At 36.9% G+C, this 14,470-nt stretch overlaps 1 protein-coding gene across 1 annotated transcript; it reads right to left on the bottom strand.

The window, feature by feature from the left end:
- Positions 1–5,709: 5,709 nt before the first annotated feature.
- Positions 5,710–6,627, bottom strand: LOC309869657 (olfactory receptor 8S1-like; the record flags this gene model as incomplete). Its single annotated transcript, XM_082741092.1, has 1 exon — positions 5,710–6,627. The coding sequence occupies one exon, from the start codon at positions 6,625–6,627 to the stop codon at positions 5,710–5,712; it is 918 nt and encodes a 305-aa protein (XP_082597218.1).
- Between the last annotated feature and the right edge of the window lie 7,843 nt (positions 6,628–14,470).

The following is a 14,470-nucleotide window of genomic DNA, read 5'->3' on the forward strand; positions in this document are numbered from 1 at the left end:
TTTTAATTGCTGAATCATTAAATTTTACACCTGAAACTAATATTATACTGACATTAAGCAACTGGAATTTAAATAAAAACTTAGAAAAATAAAAAATAAAACCATATGACTATTTCAATGAATTTATTTTTTATTCAGTATGTATTTATTGCATGCTCTATGTGACAGACACTATATATTATTAAATGGAAGAAAAGAGTCCTGGTCCTCAATGGAAACAGAAAAGCATCTGATAAAATTTTACACCAATTCTTAGCAAAATATAATTAAGAGAGAATTCTTAAATTAAAGGTACTGATTAAAAACAGAACAAAGATTATTTTTAATGTTGAAACTTAAGCTTTCTCACTGATTCCAATAAAAAGATATTTGTACAAGAAATCTGGCCACTGAATTAACTTTAAAAGTGAAATACATGTACAGCTCAGCACCAAAAAAAGCAAAAACAAAAAGTAGGCAGAGGAAATTTTTCTAAAGAGGACATACAGATGGCAACAGACACATGAAAAGATGCTCAAAATAAGTCATTATCAGGGAAATGCAAATCAAAACCACAATGAGATAACCACTTTACACCTGTCAGAATGGCTAAAATAAAAGCACAATAAATAACAAGTATTGGCAAGGATGTGGAGAAAAACTCTTGTATACTGTTGGTAGGAATGTAAACTGGTACATCCACTGTTGAAAACAGGGAAAAAATTAAAAATAGGAATACCATATTATCCAATAATTCCACTACTGGGTATCTACCCCTCAAAAGTGAAAACACTAGTTCAAAAAGGTATATAAATCTAGCATTTACATCTACATGGATGGAACTGGAGGGTAGTATGCTAAGTGAAATAAGTCAATCAGAGAAAGACAATTATCATATGGTTTCACTCATATATGGAACGTAAGGAATAGTGCAGAGGACAATAGGGGAAGGGAGGGAAAACTGAATAGGAAGAAATCAGAGAGGGAGACAAACCAGATGAGACTCTTGACTCTGGAATACTTGATGGGGGGATGGGGTAACTGGGTGATATGATGAACACTGGGTGTTATACACAACTAATAAATCCTCAAATATTATCAAAATCTAATGATGTATTATACTTGGCTAATTGAATTTCAATTTAAAAAAGACATATGTAGTGGGATTATGGACATTGGGGAGGGTATGTGCTTTGGTGAGTGCTGTGAAGTATGTAAACCTGGTGATTCACAGACCTGTACCCCCTGGGGATAAAATATATGTTTATAAAAATAAAAAATTAATTTAAAAAAAAGACATATGTATCCCTGTGTTTATTGCAACATAATTTATAATAGTCAAGATATGGAAGGAACCTAAGTGTCCATCAATAGATGAATGGATAAAGAACATATGGTGTGTTTGTATGTGTGTGTGTATGTCAATATATACATATGTATATAGCCATATAGAGAGAGGAATGTTACACAGCATAAAAAGGATGAAATCATGGCATTTGGGACAACATGGATGGAACCAGAAGGTATTATGCTAAGTGAAACTGGTCAGACTGAGAAAAACAAATACCAGATTTACTCATGTGTGGAATCTAAAAAAGGAAAAGAAAAAGGAAAAAAAGAAAAAAACACAAACAAATGAAAAGCAGAATCAGACCTATAAATATGGAGAAGAAACTGGTGGTTGCCATAGGAGAGATGGTGTTATGGGATGGGCAAAAATGGGTGAAAGGGAAAGGAAGATATGGGTTTCCAGTTATGGAAGGAGTAAGTCATGGGAATAAAAGGCACAGCATCAGAAATATGTCAAGGGTATTATAATAGTGTTGTACAGTGATAGATGGCAACTAAACTTATGGTGAGCATAGTGTAACACATAAAGAAGTTGAATCACTGTGCTGTACACCTGAAGTTAATATAACATTGTGTGTCAACTATACTCAAGTAAAACATTTTTAATTTGAAAATAATAAAAATAACACCCAGTTCCTCATGAAATCCATGCCTTCCTTAATACCCATCACCAATTACATGCAAACAATGAATCATGCAACACTACATCAAAAACTAATGATGTACTGTATGGTGACTAACATAACACAATAAAAGAAATTTTTAAAAAGACAGAAAATAAGAAAATTTCAATTATTGTAACCCACCCAACAGTTGAGGAGAAAATATTATGTATATTTAGAGAGAAAACGATATTGTTTATGTAAATACTATCTAAACTTGGCTATGAAGGAATTGGGCTACTTTCAATAAATTTTTTAAAAGTGTTTCCTACTTTTAAAATTAATAATTCAATTTAACATATAAGACATTATTATGAGCAATGATTTTTATACATGTAACTGTAGTAAAGTAAATGCTTTGTAAATAGGCATTCTATATAAATGATACAGAAATATTTTCATTGCCCAGAAACAAATATCTATGATCTCATTTGCATTGTTTTTATTTTTTTATTATAAATCTGAAAATAGGGGATCAGTGTGTTTTGCAGTTCAATTGTTAAGCTGCCAAAAATAAAATAATAAAACTTCATCTTTAATTGCAACCCTCTAAAAAAAAAAAAAATAAATAAATAAATAAAATAAAATAAATCTAACAAAAAAATTTTTAAAGAGAAAATCATTCCAAAAGCTAAAATAATAATAAGATATAAAAATTAGAAATAGAAAATAGTAAAGAAACAAAATTATTTGCTTTTATTTAAGAGGAAATAATTAAAATGTAATTTTAAAATCCAATAGTATCTATAAACAAGCCATTATAACGAGGAAGATAGTTCAACAAAGTCAACAGATACAAGCTCAGTATACGAAATATCACAACATTCCTATGTACTAGAAATAACCAAGTAGTAAATATAATTGAATTTTTAATTCATAATAGAAACAAAAAATAAAAGCTATTTAATAATATATCTTACAAAATTTGTGTGTGACCTTTATCAAAATGAATTTCACCAATGGCAACAGTAGAATAGCTTTTGTGAATGAAAATGTTACTGAACCTTTGCATAACCACCATACCCAACCATGGCCACGCTATTAGAAAATTCATGGAACTAGGATCACCCGGAAGGTAAAGATTGGCATTCACATGGTAGACTATCTTACTTATAATTATTTCAAACTGTTTTGGCAATGGAATCCCACTGGTGGAAATTCATCCCATATATTTTCCCAGTTTCTTTGCCCAAAATTTATGCAATCAAAATACAGCTATTGTGCAACATGCATGTTTGAAACTATTTTATATTCTGGAAAAAGTATCAAGGACTGCCAGAATAAGGCCCTTGATCTCTTTGAGTTTATATTCTCTACTACTGTGGAGTGCAAAATGAAGGGTAAGTAAGTAAAGTAAGTAAAAACTAAAAGGTAAGGGCGCCTGGGTGGCTCAGTGGGGGGTCCTGCTATCAAGCCAAGCCCCATATCAGGCTCTCTGCTCAGCAGGGAGCCTGCTTCCCACACCTCCCCACCCTCCACCTGCCTCTCTGCCTACTTGTGATCTCTCTGTCAAATAAATAAATAAAATCTTTTTTAAAAAAGATTTTTAAAAAGCAGTTGGATATATTTAAAAAAAAACAACAACAACTAATGGGACTGGAAGAGATTATGCTGAGTGAAGTAAGTCAAGCAGAGAGAGTCAATTATCATATGGTTTCACTTATTTGTGGAGCATAACAAATAGCATGGAGGACATGGGGAGTTAGAGAGGAGAAGGGAGTTGGGGGAAATTGGAAGGGGAGGTGAACCATGAGAGACTAGGACTCTGAAAAACAATCTGAGGGGTTTGAAGTGGCGGGGGGGGGGGGGGGGAGGTTGAGAGAACCAGGTGGTGGGTATTAGAGAGGGCACGGATTGCATGGAGCACTGGGTGTGGTGAAAAAATAATGAATACTGTTATGCTGAAAATAAATAAAAAATAAATTAAAAAAAAAAACAACTATAAGTGACTCTGAATCTCACAAAACAAACTGAGGGTTGCTGGGGGGAGGGGGTTTGGGAGAAGGGGGTGGGATTATGGACATTGGGGAGGGTATGTGCTTTGGTGAGTGCTGTGAAGTGTGTAAACCTGGTGATTCACAGACCTGTACCCCTGGGGATAAAAATTTATGTATATAAAAAAAAATAAAAAATTTTAAAAAAATACAACTAAAAGGTAATTTCAGAAATAAATAATAATTAATTTTTGACCATGATAATTTTAATCTCCCAAATCTCCTTCTCAGTAATTCTCCAATTGCATTTCATGATCTAATGGGCTTTTGCTGAAATTCTGTTGATTTCTTTCTATAGTTTGTTATACGCACTGCACAGCATTTACCTTCTCACATTCCACCATTTCTGTAGCATTATTAGGGCTGAGTGGCAGAGCTACCTGTCTAACAGTATCTCTCTCTCACAAATGGAAATGTTTGACCATTAGGTCAATAGTTACTGGTTGTCTTTGGATGTCTATACCTACAATTTAATTGCAGTACCAATATATATCTTTTAGGTCTTTTCCTTGCAAATGACAGAATCTAATTCTGACTTACTTAAGTGAACTAAAACAAAACAACAATGGTAAAGAGTTAAAAGAGAAATTCATGAACTAGGTCTGCGGTAGCCCACAGCACCAAAGGAACAGTCAGTGTGTCAAGGTGGTAAAGAAAACAGGCTTTAGGATAAGATACTTGGTTCCAAATTCCACCCCCACCACTTACCTCTCTGAGTCTACTTCCACTTCTCTGAAACAAGGACACTAAAGTATTTACCTATAGCATTTGTTGTGACATTTAAATGGGATAATGTATTTAAAATTATTGGAACAGTGCCTGACATGATGTAAATACCTAATCACATGCTCTTAATATAATTCATGTTTATCGGGGCACATGGATGGCTCAATCCAGTTAAGAGTCTGCCTTCAGCTCAGGTCATGATCCCAGGGTTCTGGACTCAAGCCCCACATCAGGTTCGCTGCTCAGTGAGAGGTCTGCTTCTCCCTCCTCCTCTGCCTCTAATCCCATTTAGTGTTCTCTATCTCATTCTGACACTCTCTCTCTCACGCTCTCTCTCTCTCTCAAATAAATAAAATCTTTAAGAAAAGATATAGGTTTAATCATGTTTATCAGTCTTCCTTGAAAGTATAGAATCTAGGATAACAGTAGTGATCTAATAAGCAGGGGCATTGGGATAGGCTATCAGAGTGCTACAAACAGAAAGAATTACCTTTGCCTCTCTAAATCTATTCTGAAAATTAAAATTCCTAAGGGAGTGGATGGTCTGACACTGACCATATGCTCATTCCTATACCAGCCACTTGCCAGGACAAAGAGTGAATAATGAGTGGGGGAGGAAAGAGGATTTGGGGACACCATGATTAACAGTCTCTCTGAAACTATACTGAACACATGGAATTTAGTTACTGGAGAAATGGTAAAGATAACAAGCAAGCAATAACATAGTCTACCATATTGTCTGTAGTACACTAAATAGTTTTATAAGAAAAATTGTAAGACAAGAGGTTCATCCATCCATTTTCCTCTGAATAGGACAGAACTACTATCATACCAGGGAAATAACTCCACCTTTTATTAACCATTTTAAAGAAAAGATATAAGGTATGTTGCAGATCCTGATATCAGAAAATTCTCCTTAATATTCAGGTACTACATATTGCAGTTCTATGCAGTTTCTCCCCTCATCATTTTGATTCTGTAGTCTATTAATTATAACACTAGACACATTTTCTTAAGATTCTTCTCACAGCTGCCTTCACCTCTCTGTTCTTCAGGCTGTAGATGAGAGGATTCAGCATAGGAGTGATCACGCTATACTGCAAGGAGAAGATTAACTCTTGAGTGGATCCTGAGTTTGGCATGAGATAGCGGAGTAACCCTGAGCCATAAAAGAAGATCACCGCAGTGAGGTGGGAGGAGCAGGTGGAGAAGGCCTTGCTTCTGCCTGTAGCAGAGCTAATGCTCAGGATGGTGGATAAAATGCGAACATAGGAGAAAAATATCAGGAGGAAGTTTCCAAAGAAATGCAGGAGGCTGGAGCAGAGCAGGGCAGTAAAACTTGCAGACACGTCAGAGCAAGATAAAGGGTAGAGAGATGGCAGCTCACAGCTGAAGTGGTGTATATTTTGAGCCTCACAGAAGTCTAAATTGAGAGCTACAAGGATATTGATAAGAGCATCCAGAAAAGCCAAGCTCCATGAGCCCCACACCAGCCCTATACACAGCTGTCTATTCATCATCTGGCTGTACAGCAGAGGGGAGCTGATGGCAACATAGCGGTCATAGGCCATGACAGCAAGCAGGCAGGATTCAGTGCCTCCAGTGGCAAACACAAAGAAGACCTGAGCCAGGCAGCCCTTTACTGAGATGGTTTTCTTCTCAGACAGAAGGTTCTCCAACAGCTTGGGCACACTGACAGAGGAGTGGCAGAGATCCAGGAAGGACAACTGTCCCAGGAAGAAGTACATGGGGGTGTGGAGGTGAGAATCAGCCCTGATCACCAGCAGCAGCAGCAGGTTCCCCATCAGAGTCAGGAGGTAAACAACAAGGAACAGCACAAAGAGCAGAGCCTGGATCTGGGAGTCAGCAGACAGCCCAAGGAGGATGAACTCAGAAACAACACTGTGGTTTCTCATTGCCTTCAATATTTTCTTTGGAATGTAAGAAATAAATCAAATAAAGCCTCTTCTTATGCCTAACAAATATTCAAAGGTTCCAATATTCTTCTCTATTCACAAAGTTTCATGCCTACTCAAAACTTTAAGTTCTGAAATGATAAACTTCCCTAAGTCTCTAGATTTCCTAAAATCTGCAATAATATTTCTATAAGATTCCAACCCTGTATCAACTCCTTTTCCACTTTTATTATTCTTTCTTTAATGTCTTAAGAGTTTATTTTGTTGTTGTTGTTTTATTATAAAAGCAACTGGAAGATATTTTGCAAACTCTCGAAATAATCCAGCAGAGAGGAAGAAACTGCAGGAAGAATGAGAAAAAATTGCAGAAATAGTATCTCCGAGAGCATCTGGGTTGCAACGCAGAAGCAGAGCATGCCCTTAGGTGGGAGCAAGTTTATTTCATCCATCAAACTGCAAGGATGTGATGTTGGGAAGGAAGCAGTTCCGTGTAATGGCTTTTATTTAAATGGGGTCATTAAAGCAAACTGAAGAGGAGTAGTGGCTGGACATTTGCAGAGTGAGGAGAAAGAGAATGAGTTAGAAAGAATGCAGCAGAGAGATATCCCAGATGTTACATAACCCATCAAAAGAAACTGCTGACCAATATAGGAACATATGCTGGTCATAATCTCTATCCCCAGTTTGTGTCATCTATTCAGATTCAGCTCTTGTCTGTGCCCTTATGCCATTTGCAAATACAGACCACCTACTAACTTTCCAAAGCTTAGCCTTTTTCCCCCCCTCCTACTTTGGGCTGAAAACCCATTTATAACCATAGACTCAGAATAACTCTTCAACACCACTGATTATACCATCTTGTTCCTTCATGTCCTCCTCTATCTCTTGGGTTCATACTGCAAGATGGGCACAGTCAACTTCTCAAAGGACTTATGATTTTTCTCCCATTATTGATCCAAAAAACACCCAGAATTAAAGCTGTTCTTAGGAAGGAAATCCACATTACCTGTCCTTCTCACCTAGCTGAGCAATAACTAGCACAGAATTAAAGAAAAACTTTTTCAAATCCAGGAATCCACAAGACAAGTTTGAATATTTGTGTGAAAATTTGGAGACAAGTGTGAGAATTTGGTGTTAAGGTAGAGTTTGAAAATTTCTGTTGGATACAGCCCTCTCCCTTGATTTCTAAAAGAGGAAACAGAAGGCTAAATTGTGTGTGTGGTTTCTGAAAACTTAAATACTTCCAGTCATGTAGGGATTGCATTTTCCATGCTAATACTTTGTTCTTTTGCTCACCACTATAGCTATAGCTATAGTAACCTGGATTCACCCTGAGAATATTAATTACATCACTGGCAGAAGATATTGGAAAAGCAAGGAATCAAACCATGAAATGTAGGCAGAGAACCACCCATTATAATTTTGGAGGGCACCAAAAAGAGCTGTTGCTCATCTCCAAGTGGGACCCAACTTACTAGCACTAGAAATTCCTTAAACTTTGGGGAAATTTTCTCTCTTCGACTTAAAGACTAAAAGACATTTTCATGAAAGACAAACCTGGAAATTGTACTCTATCAGGGGCCATACTTCTTCAAAGGTATAGATTTACTGTATTAGAGTTATTTGAGGAATCACATAAGTAAATAAAGTCACTTCTATTTTTACCTGGTGCTGCAATTTCATTATTCTCAATGCTTTGGTTATTCAGGCTGTGAGTCCAAATTTAGAATGGAAAAAGCTCTGAAAATATTACTACTATTTTTCAGTTATCACAATGTGGTGGAGTTAGCAACGAGATAATATCCAAAGAAAAGCTGCCTAAGAGGAGCTCCTTTTAAGATGGGATACACAGGGCGCCTACGTGGCTCAGTGAGTTAAAGCCTCTGCCTTCGGCTCAGGTCATGATCTCAAGGTCCTGGGATGGAGCCCTGCATAGGTCTCTCTGCTCATAGGGGAGCCCACTTCCTCCTCTCTCCCTGCCTGCCTCTCTGCCTACTTGTGATCTCTGTCTGTCAAATAAATTAATAAAATTTAAAAAAAAAGATGAGACACACAAACTTTTGAGTAAGGCTGATTAGATAATCGCCAAGCCTTTTAATGAAAGTTAGTCATCAAATGGTAAATTTAACATAAAATGTTTTAAGTTGGCTTTGAAAAATATTTTTTAATCACCTATATATTATGTCACACAGAAGTATTAATACCATAAAAGTGTGTGTAGGGTCTTTACTCCTGTCTTTGAGAACACTTTTTTATGTTTAGTAAATTCATAAAAGTCCAAGAGTTCTGCCATGAAGCTTTGTTGCAATGAGTATGAAAAAACAAAATCTACTCGCAGTTTTTGAGTATGTTTATGAAGCTAATTTCTTTTTATGTAGCTTGCTTTTGAGTTGTAACTGAGCTAGCAGTTATATTAATTATTAAACTAAACCTCACTTATTAAAAAAAAAAAGAAAGAAAAAAAAAGATGAGACACACCAGAGTATATAGCATTATAACTGGCCCAAAGGAATTCCTCAAAAAGTATTATTTAGAAATAAAAATGAATACATGAATGAGTGAATGAGTAAATAAACGAATGAAACTCAGGAGAAGAATAGTCTAGGGCTTTACTATCCACAAGGTACAAATCTGATTAGGAACCAATAAGGAATTTGGACACTTGGGGCTTGCATGAAAACAGATGTATTAATGGTCTGAACAATTCTCTCAACTAGAAATGTTTGCCTCAATGCAGTGTTTCATGCCCTGTTCTGAACTTCCACATACCTCAGGGTACATAATTGTAGAGAATACCTATAATTAAAGACGTAATTAGCTTCTGGACACTGTGCATTTGGAGTACTTCAGAAGACGGTTATTTGTGAATCACAGGGTACCCCAAGTCTATTGTTGATGTCCTATCCCCCTCTCACCTTTTACAGACAGCTCTCAGAGACTAGCTTCCATGAACTTCCAGGTTTCTGGTATAATGTGGTGTGTTTCAGCACCAGAAACAATAAATATAACAACCTATAGAAAAGATCTTGTCTTAGTTGTCTCATATGTAAAATGAAGCTAAATATAATTATCTTGAAAAGTTGTCATGACTTAAGAATGCTGAATGCTAAAGAATCATTAGATTCTCTTTTCTTCATGCCCAATGTAAGTGTTTAATTTTCCCTAAAGGAGGAAAAGAGCTGATTTTGAGGAGCAGATCAAAACATTTCAGGTCACAGAAATGAATGCCATATCAGAGTGAAACAGGGAGGCCATGACGTCCAGTCCAGGGGAACAGAGAAGAGATGAGATAACTGAAAGGGAAAGGGAGTATCAGATGAGGGAATAACAAGTGGCAGGAATTGAGTCAGAAAGGATTCTACACAGGGAGCACAGAAATAGAGAAACCCATCAGAAAACATGAGAAAAATATTACCATATTTCTGGGTTTTCCTGGTGCAGAATACATCCTGTTTTTCTGGATTGGTACATATACTGTGGAGCTCAGGAGAAATGTTCAAGAGAGAAAATGTGCCACAATTGTTCAATCATGTGAACTGGTATAGCTTTTTCTATTTAAAAGATTTTTTGTGCATAAAGAGAAATACATAAGCTCCATCCTCAAAAGCCTCTGCAAATAAAGATTTCAGAAAACTCTTCTAAACTTTGACAGCATTTTTACACTTATCCCTTAATGACTCTGAAAAATGACAAAGGAAAACTTGAAAACTTCAAATTCCTAACAAGTAATAAAGCAACTTCTTTCATATTTCTCCTAGCACAATTATACCATCATTTCTGCATATTTCCCTCTGTATGACTGTTAATATATTGCTGAAAGCACCATGCTAACAAAGGTGGCTCAGGTCTAGCCATTCAGAAGTGACTGTGGGTTAAGGTGGCCAATGAGATGGCAGATTATGACAACCTGAGAGCCCAGGGGACATTGTGGGTCTGTCCTGATTCCTGGAAAGTTCAGCCTGAAGCTTACTTTGGACTCATTACCTAAAAATGGTTACTGAGTGATCCCACTGGGAACTCCCATTAAAGTTAAGTGATTTACAGCTCACCTTTAGATCCTCTTCCTTAAGGTCATGTATTTATTACATGTACTCAATACAGAATTATTATATATGACATCATTACTACTACTACTGCTACTACTACATGGTCAATGGTAATTTAAATTTACCTACATATTTGAATTTTTTTGCTCGATTTTTTCTAGAATTGAACAGTTCAATAGCTAAGATCTCAATGGATGAGTTTAACAAATTAGACAAAGCTGAAGAGAGATATTAGTGAATCAGAAGAAAATAAAATTTTCCACCTGTGAGAATTTTCTTTCTCCTAGAAGAATGTAATTTTTCATTTACTGCTAGTGATGTGTTTTTTCACCTTCATTCTTTTTTAAAAAAAGATTTTATTTCCTTATTTGTCAGAGAGAGAGAGCGCACACATAAGAAGGGGGAGAGGGTAGCAGAGGGAAAAGCAGGCTTCCCGCTGAGCAGGACCCTGGGATCATGACCTGAGCCAAAGGCAGATATCTACAAACTGAGTGACCCAGGGGTTCCTCACCTTCTTTCTTAAATGATGTTTTACTGGACACAGACTCCTAATGTGGAAGTTATTTTTTTATTCAGTACTTTGAAGATATTACCTCAGTGTTTTCTATCTTCGTTAGTCTAATGCTTTTCTTGAGAAGTCAATTGTTAATCTAACTGTAATTCTCTGGAATTAATTTGTCTTTTATTTCTTTTTTTTTTAGGATTTTATTTATTTATTTGACAGACAGAGATCACAAGCAGACAGAGAGGCAGGCAGAGAGAGTGGGAAGCAGGCTCCCCGCCGAGCAGAGAGCCCAATGCGGGGCTCGATCCCAGGACCCTGAGACCACGACCAGAGCCAAAGGCAGAGGCTTTAACCCACTGAGCCACCCAGGTGCCCCTGTCTTTTTTTTTCCTCTCTCTCTCTCACTGCTTTTAATGTTTTTCTTTTTTGATTTTTAGTAATTTTATTATGATGTGACGAAGTGTGACTTTCTTATTATTTATCATACTTGGGATTTATTTATAGAACTTCTAGCATTTGTAGTTGATATACTTTTTCAGTTTGGAACACTTCCTTTTTTTTAAAGATTTTATTTATTTATTTGACAGACAGAGATCACAAGCAGGCAGAGAGACAGGCAGAGAGGAGGAAGCAGGCTCCCTGCTGAGCAGAGAGCCAGATGCAGGGCTCAATCCCAGGACCCTGGGATCATGACCTGAGCCAAAGGCAGAGACTTTAACCCACTGAGCCACTCAGGCACCCCAGTTAGGAACATTTTTTTCCATTATCTTACACATTGCCCTATTTTCTCATATATTACCTCATTCTCTCTCTCTTCTCTGTAGCTCCATATACATGTATCTTATCCTTCTCATTCTATGCATTATGTATTGCATACTCTCTTTTTTCTTTATTCTGTCTGTGCCATACTGAATATATTTTCTTCTTACCTACCTTATAAATCATTAGTATACTCAATACTGACAGATCTCCTTCAAACTTACCCATTAAAATCTTAGTTTCAGCCACTGAGCCTTCTAGAACTTCCATTTAGATTTTTTATATCTTCCAGAAATATTATGCCAAAGTTCTCAATCTTATCTTTAATCTCCATAAATATTTTAAGTTCATTTATTTTAAGTTATATGTCTGGATGTGTTTCTACTCTCTCTAGTTTTTGTCTCTCCATTTTGTTTAATTTTTTTCTATTGAGAACAGGATGTTATTATGAAAATTAGAGAAGCAATTTATGGCTCTGGCTTGTATTCTCTTCCTCTAGAGAAAAATTCCACTAGCTTCTGTCAGACAGCCATGGGCATTTGCAGTAATGGATCATTCTCATATAATTCCAGGGGCTGAGATGAAGTTAGGCTTCAACCCTTATGAAGTTGGTCTGCTTTCAATCCACTTTTATTTCAGGGTACTGTCCTTTAAGGCTCCAACACACCCCCTTGGTTGTCCCTGAATTCCATTTTCCCCACTTACTTCAGGAAACTGTCAGAATAACTTTTCACATTCTCAACCACCTCTTCAAAATGCCCTTATGGGAATAACAGACCCCCAAATGCTGAGCTAATTTTTCTAGATTTTCCTTTCTTTGGGATGATGGTTCCAAAATTCTTCACCACTTTCTTAGTTTTAAAATAGTTTCAAAGCACATATTAAAAATACGCTCATCACATTGCCCAATTTTAAGCTATATTATAAAGCCATGATCACCAAAACAGCATGATACTGGCACAAAAACAGACACATAGATCAATGGAACAGAAGAGAGCCCAGATATGGACCCTCAACTCTATGGTCAACTAATCTTTGACAAAGCAGGATAAAGTATCCAATGGAAAAAAAAAGAAATAAATGGAAATAAATGGTGCTGGAAAAATTGGACAGCTATATACAGAAGAGTGAAACTTGACCATTCTCTTACACCATACACAAAGATAAACTAAATGGACGAAAGACCTCAGTGTGAGACAGAAATCCACCAAAATCCTAGAGGAGAACACAGGTGGAAACCTCTCCAACATCGACCACAGCAACTTCTTTCAAGACAAGCCTCCAAAGGCAAGGGAAACAAAAGTGAGAATGAACTTTTGGGACTTAATATAGAAGCTTCTGCACAGCAAAGGAAAACAGCCAACAAAACAAAGAGGCAACCCATGGAATGGGAGAAGATATTTGCAAATGACACTACAGGCAAAGGGCTGGTATCCAAGATCTCTTAAGAACTCCTCAAACTCAACACCTAAAAAACAAATCATCAAGTCAAAAAATGGGCTGAAGACATGAACAGACACTTCTCCAAAGACGACATACAAGTGTCTAATAGACACATGAAAAAATGTTCATCATTATTAGCCATCAGGGAAATTCAAAACCACATTGAGATGCCACTCTACACCAGTTAGAATGGCAAAAATTGACAAGAAACAACAGATGTTGGATAGGCTGTGGAGAAAGGGGAAACTTTTTACACTGTCGGTGGGAATGCAAGTTGGTGCACCCACTTTAGAATAGTGCGAAGGTTCCTCAAAAAGTTAAAAATCGAACTATCCTATGACCCAGCAATTGCACCACTGGGCATTTACCCCAAAGATACAGATGTAGTGAAAAGAAGGGCCATGTCTACCCCAGTGTTCATAGCAGCAATGTCCACAATAGCTAAACTGTGGAAAGAGCCAAGATGCCCTTCAACAGACAAAGGATGAATACCCAGTTTTTGCATCAACATGGGTGGGACTAGAGGAGATTATGCGAAGTGAAATAAGTCAAGCAGAAAGAGTCAATTATCATATGGTTTCACTTATTTGTGGAACATAAGGAATAGCATGGAGGACGTTAGAAGGAAAGGAAAAATGAGGGGGGGCAGAATTTGGAGGGGAGAGATGAAACATGAGAAACTGTGGACTCCGAGAAACAAACAGGGTTTTCGGGGGGCACAGAGGGATAGGTTGGCCCAGTGATGGGCATTAAGGAGGGCATGTATTCCATGGTTCACTGGGTGTTATATGCAAACAATGAATCTTGAAAGAGTACATCAAAAACAAATGTACATTTTTTCATGTGTCTGTTAACCATTTGTATGTCTTCTTTGAAGAAGTGTCTGTTCATGTCCTCTGCCCATTTTTTGACATGATTGTTTTGTGTGTGTTGAGTTTGAGGAGTTCTTTATAGATCTTTGATATCAACCCTTTGTCTGCAGTGTCAGTTGTGATTATCTTCTCCCATTCCATGTGTTGCCTCTTTGTTTTGTTAACTGTTTCCTTTTTTGTGCAGAAGCTTTTGATCTTGATGAAGTCCCAAAAGGTCG

The sequence above is a fragment of the Mustela nivalis genome, assembly GCF_964662115.1.
Source record: "Mustela nivalis genome assembly, chromosome: 7".
Lineage (NCBI taxonomy): Eukaryota > Metazoa > Chordata > Mammalia > Carnivora > Mustelidae > Mustela > Mustela nivalis.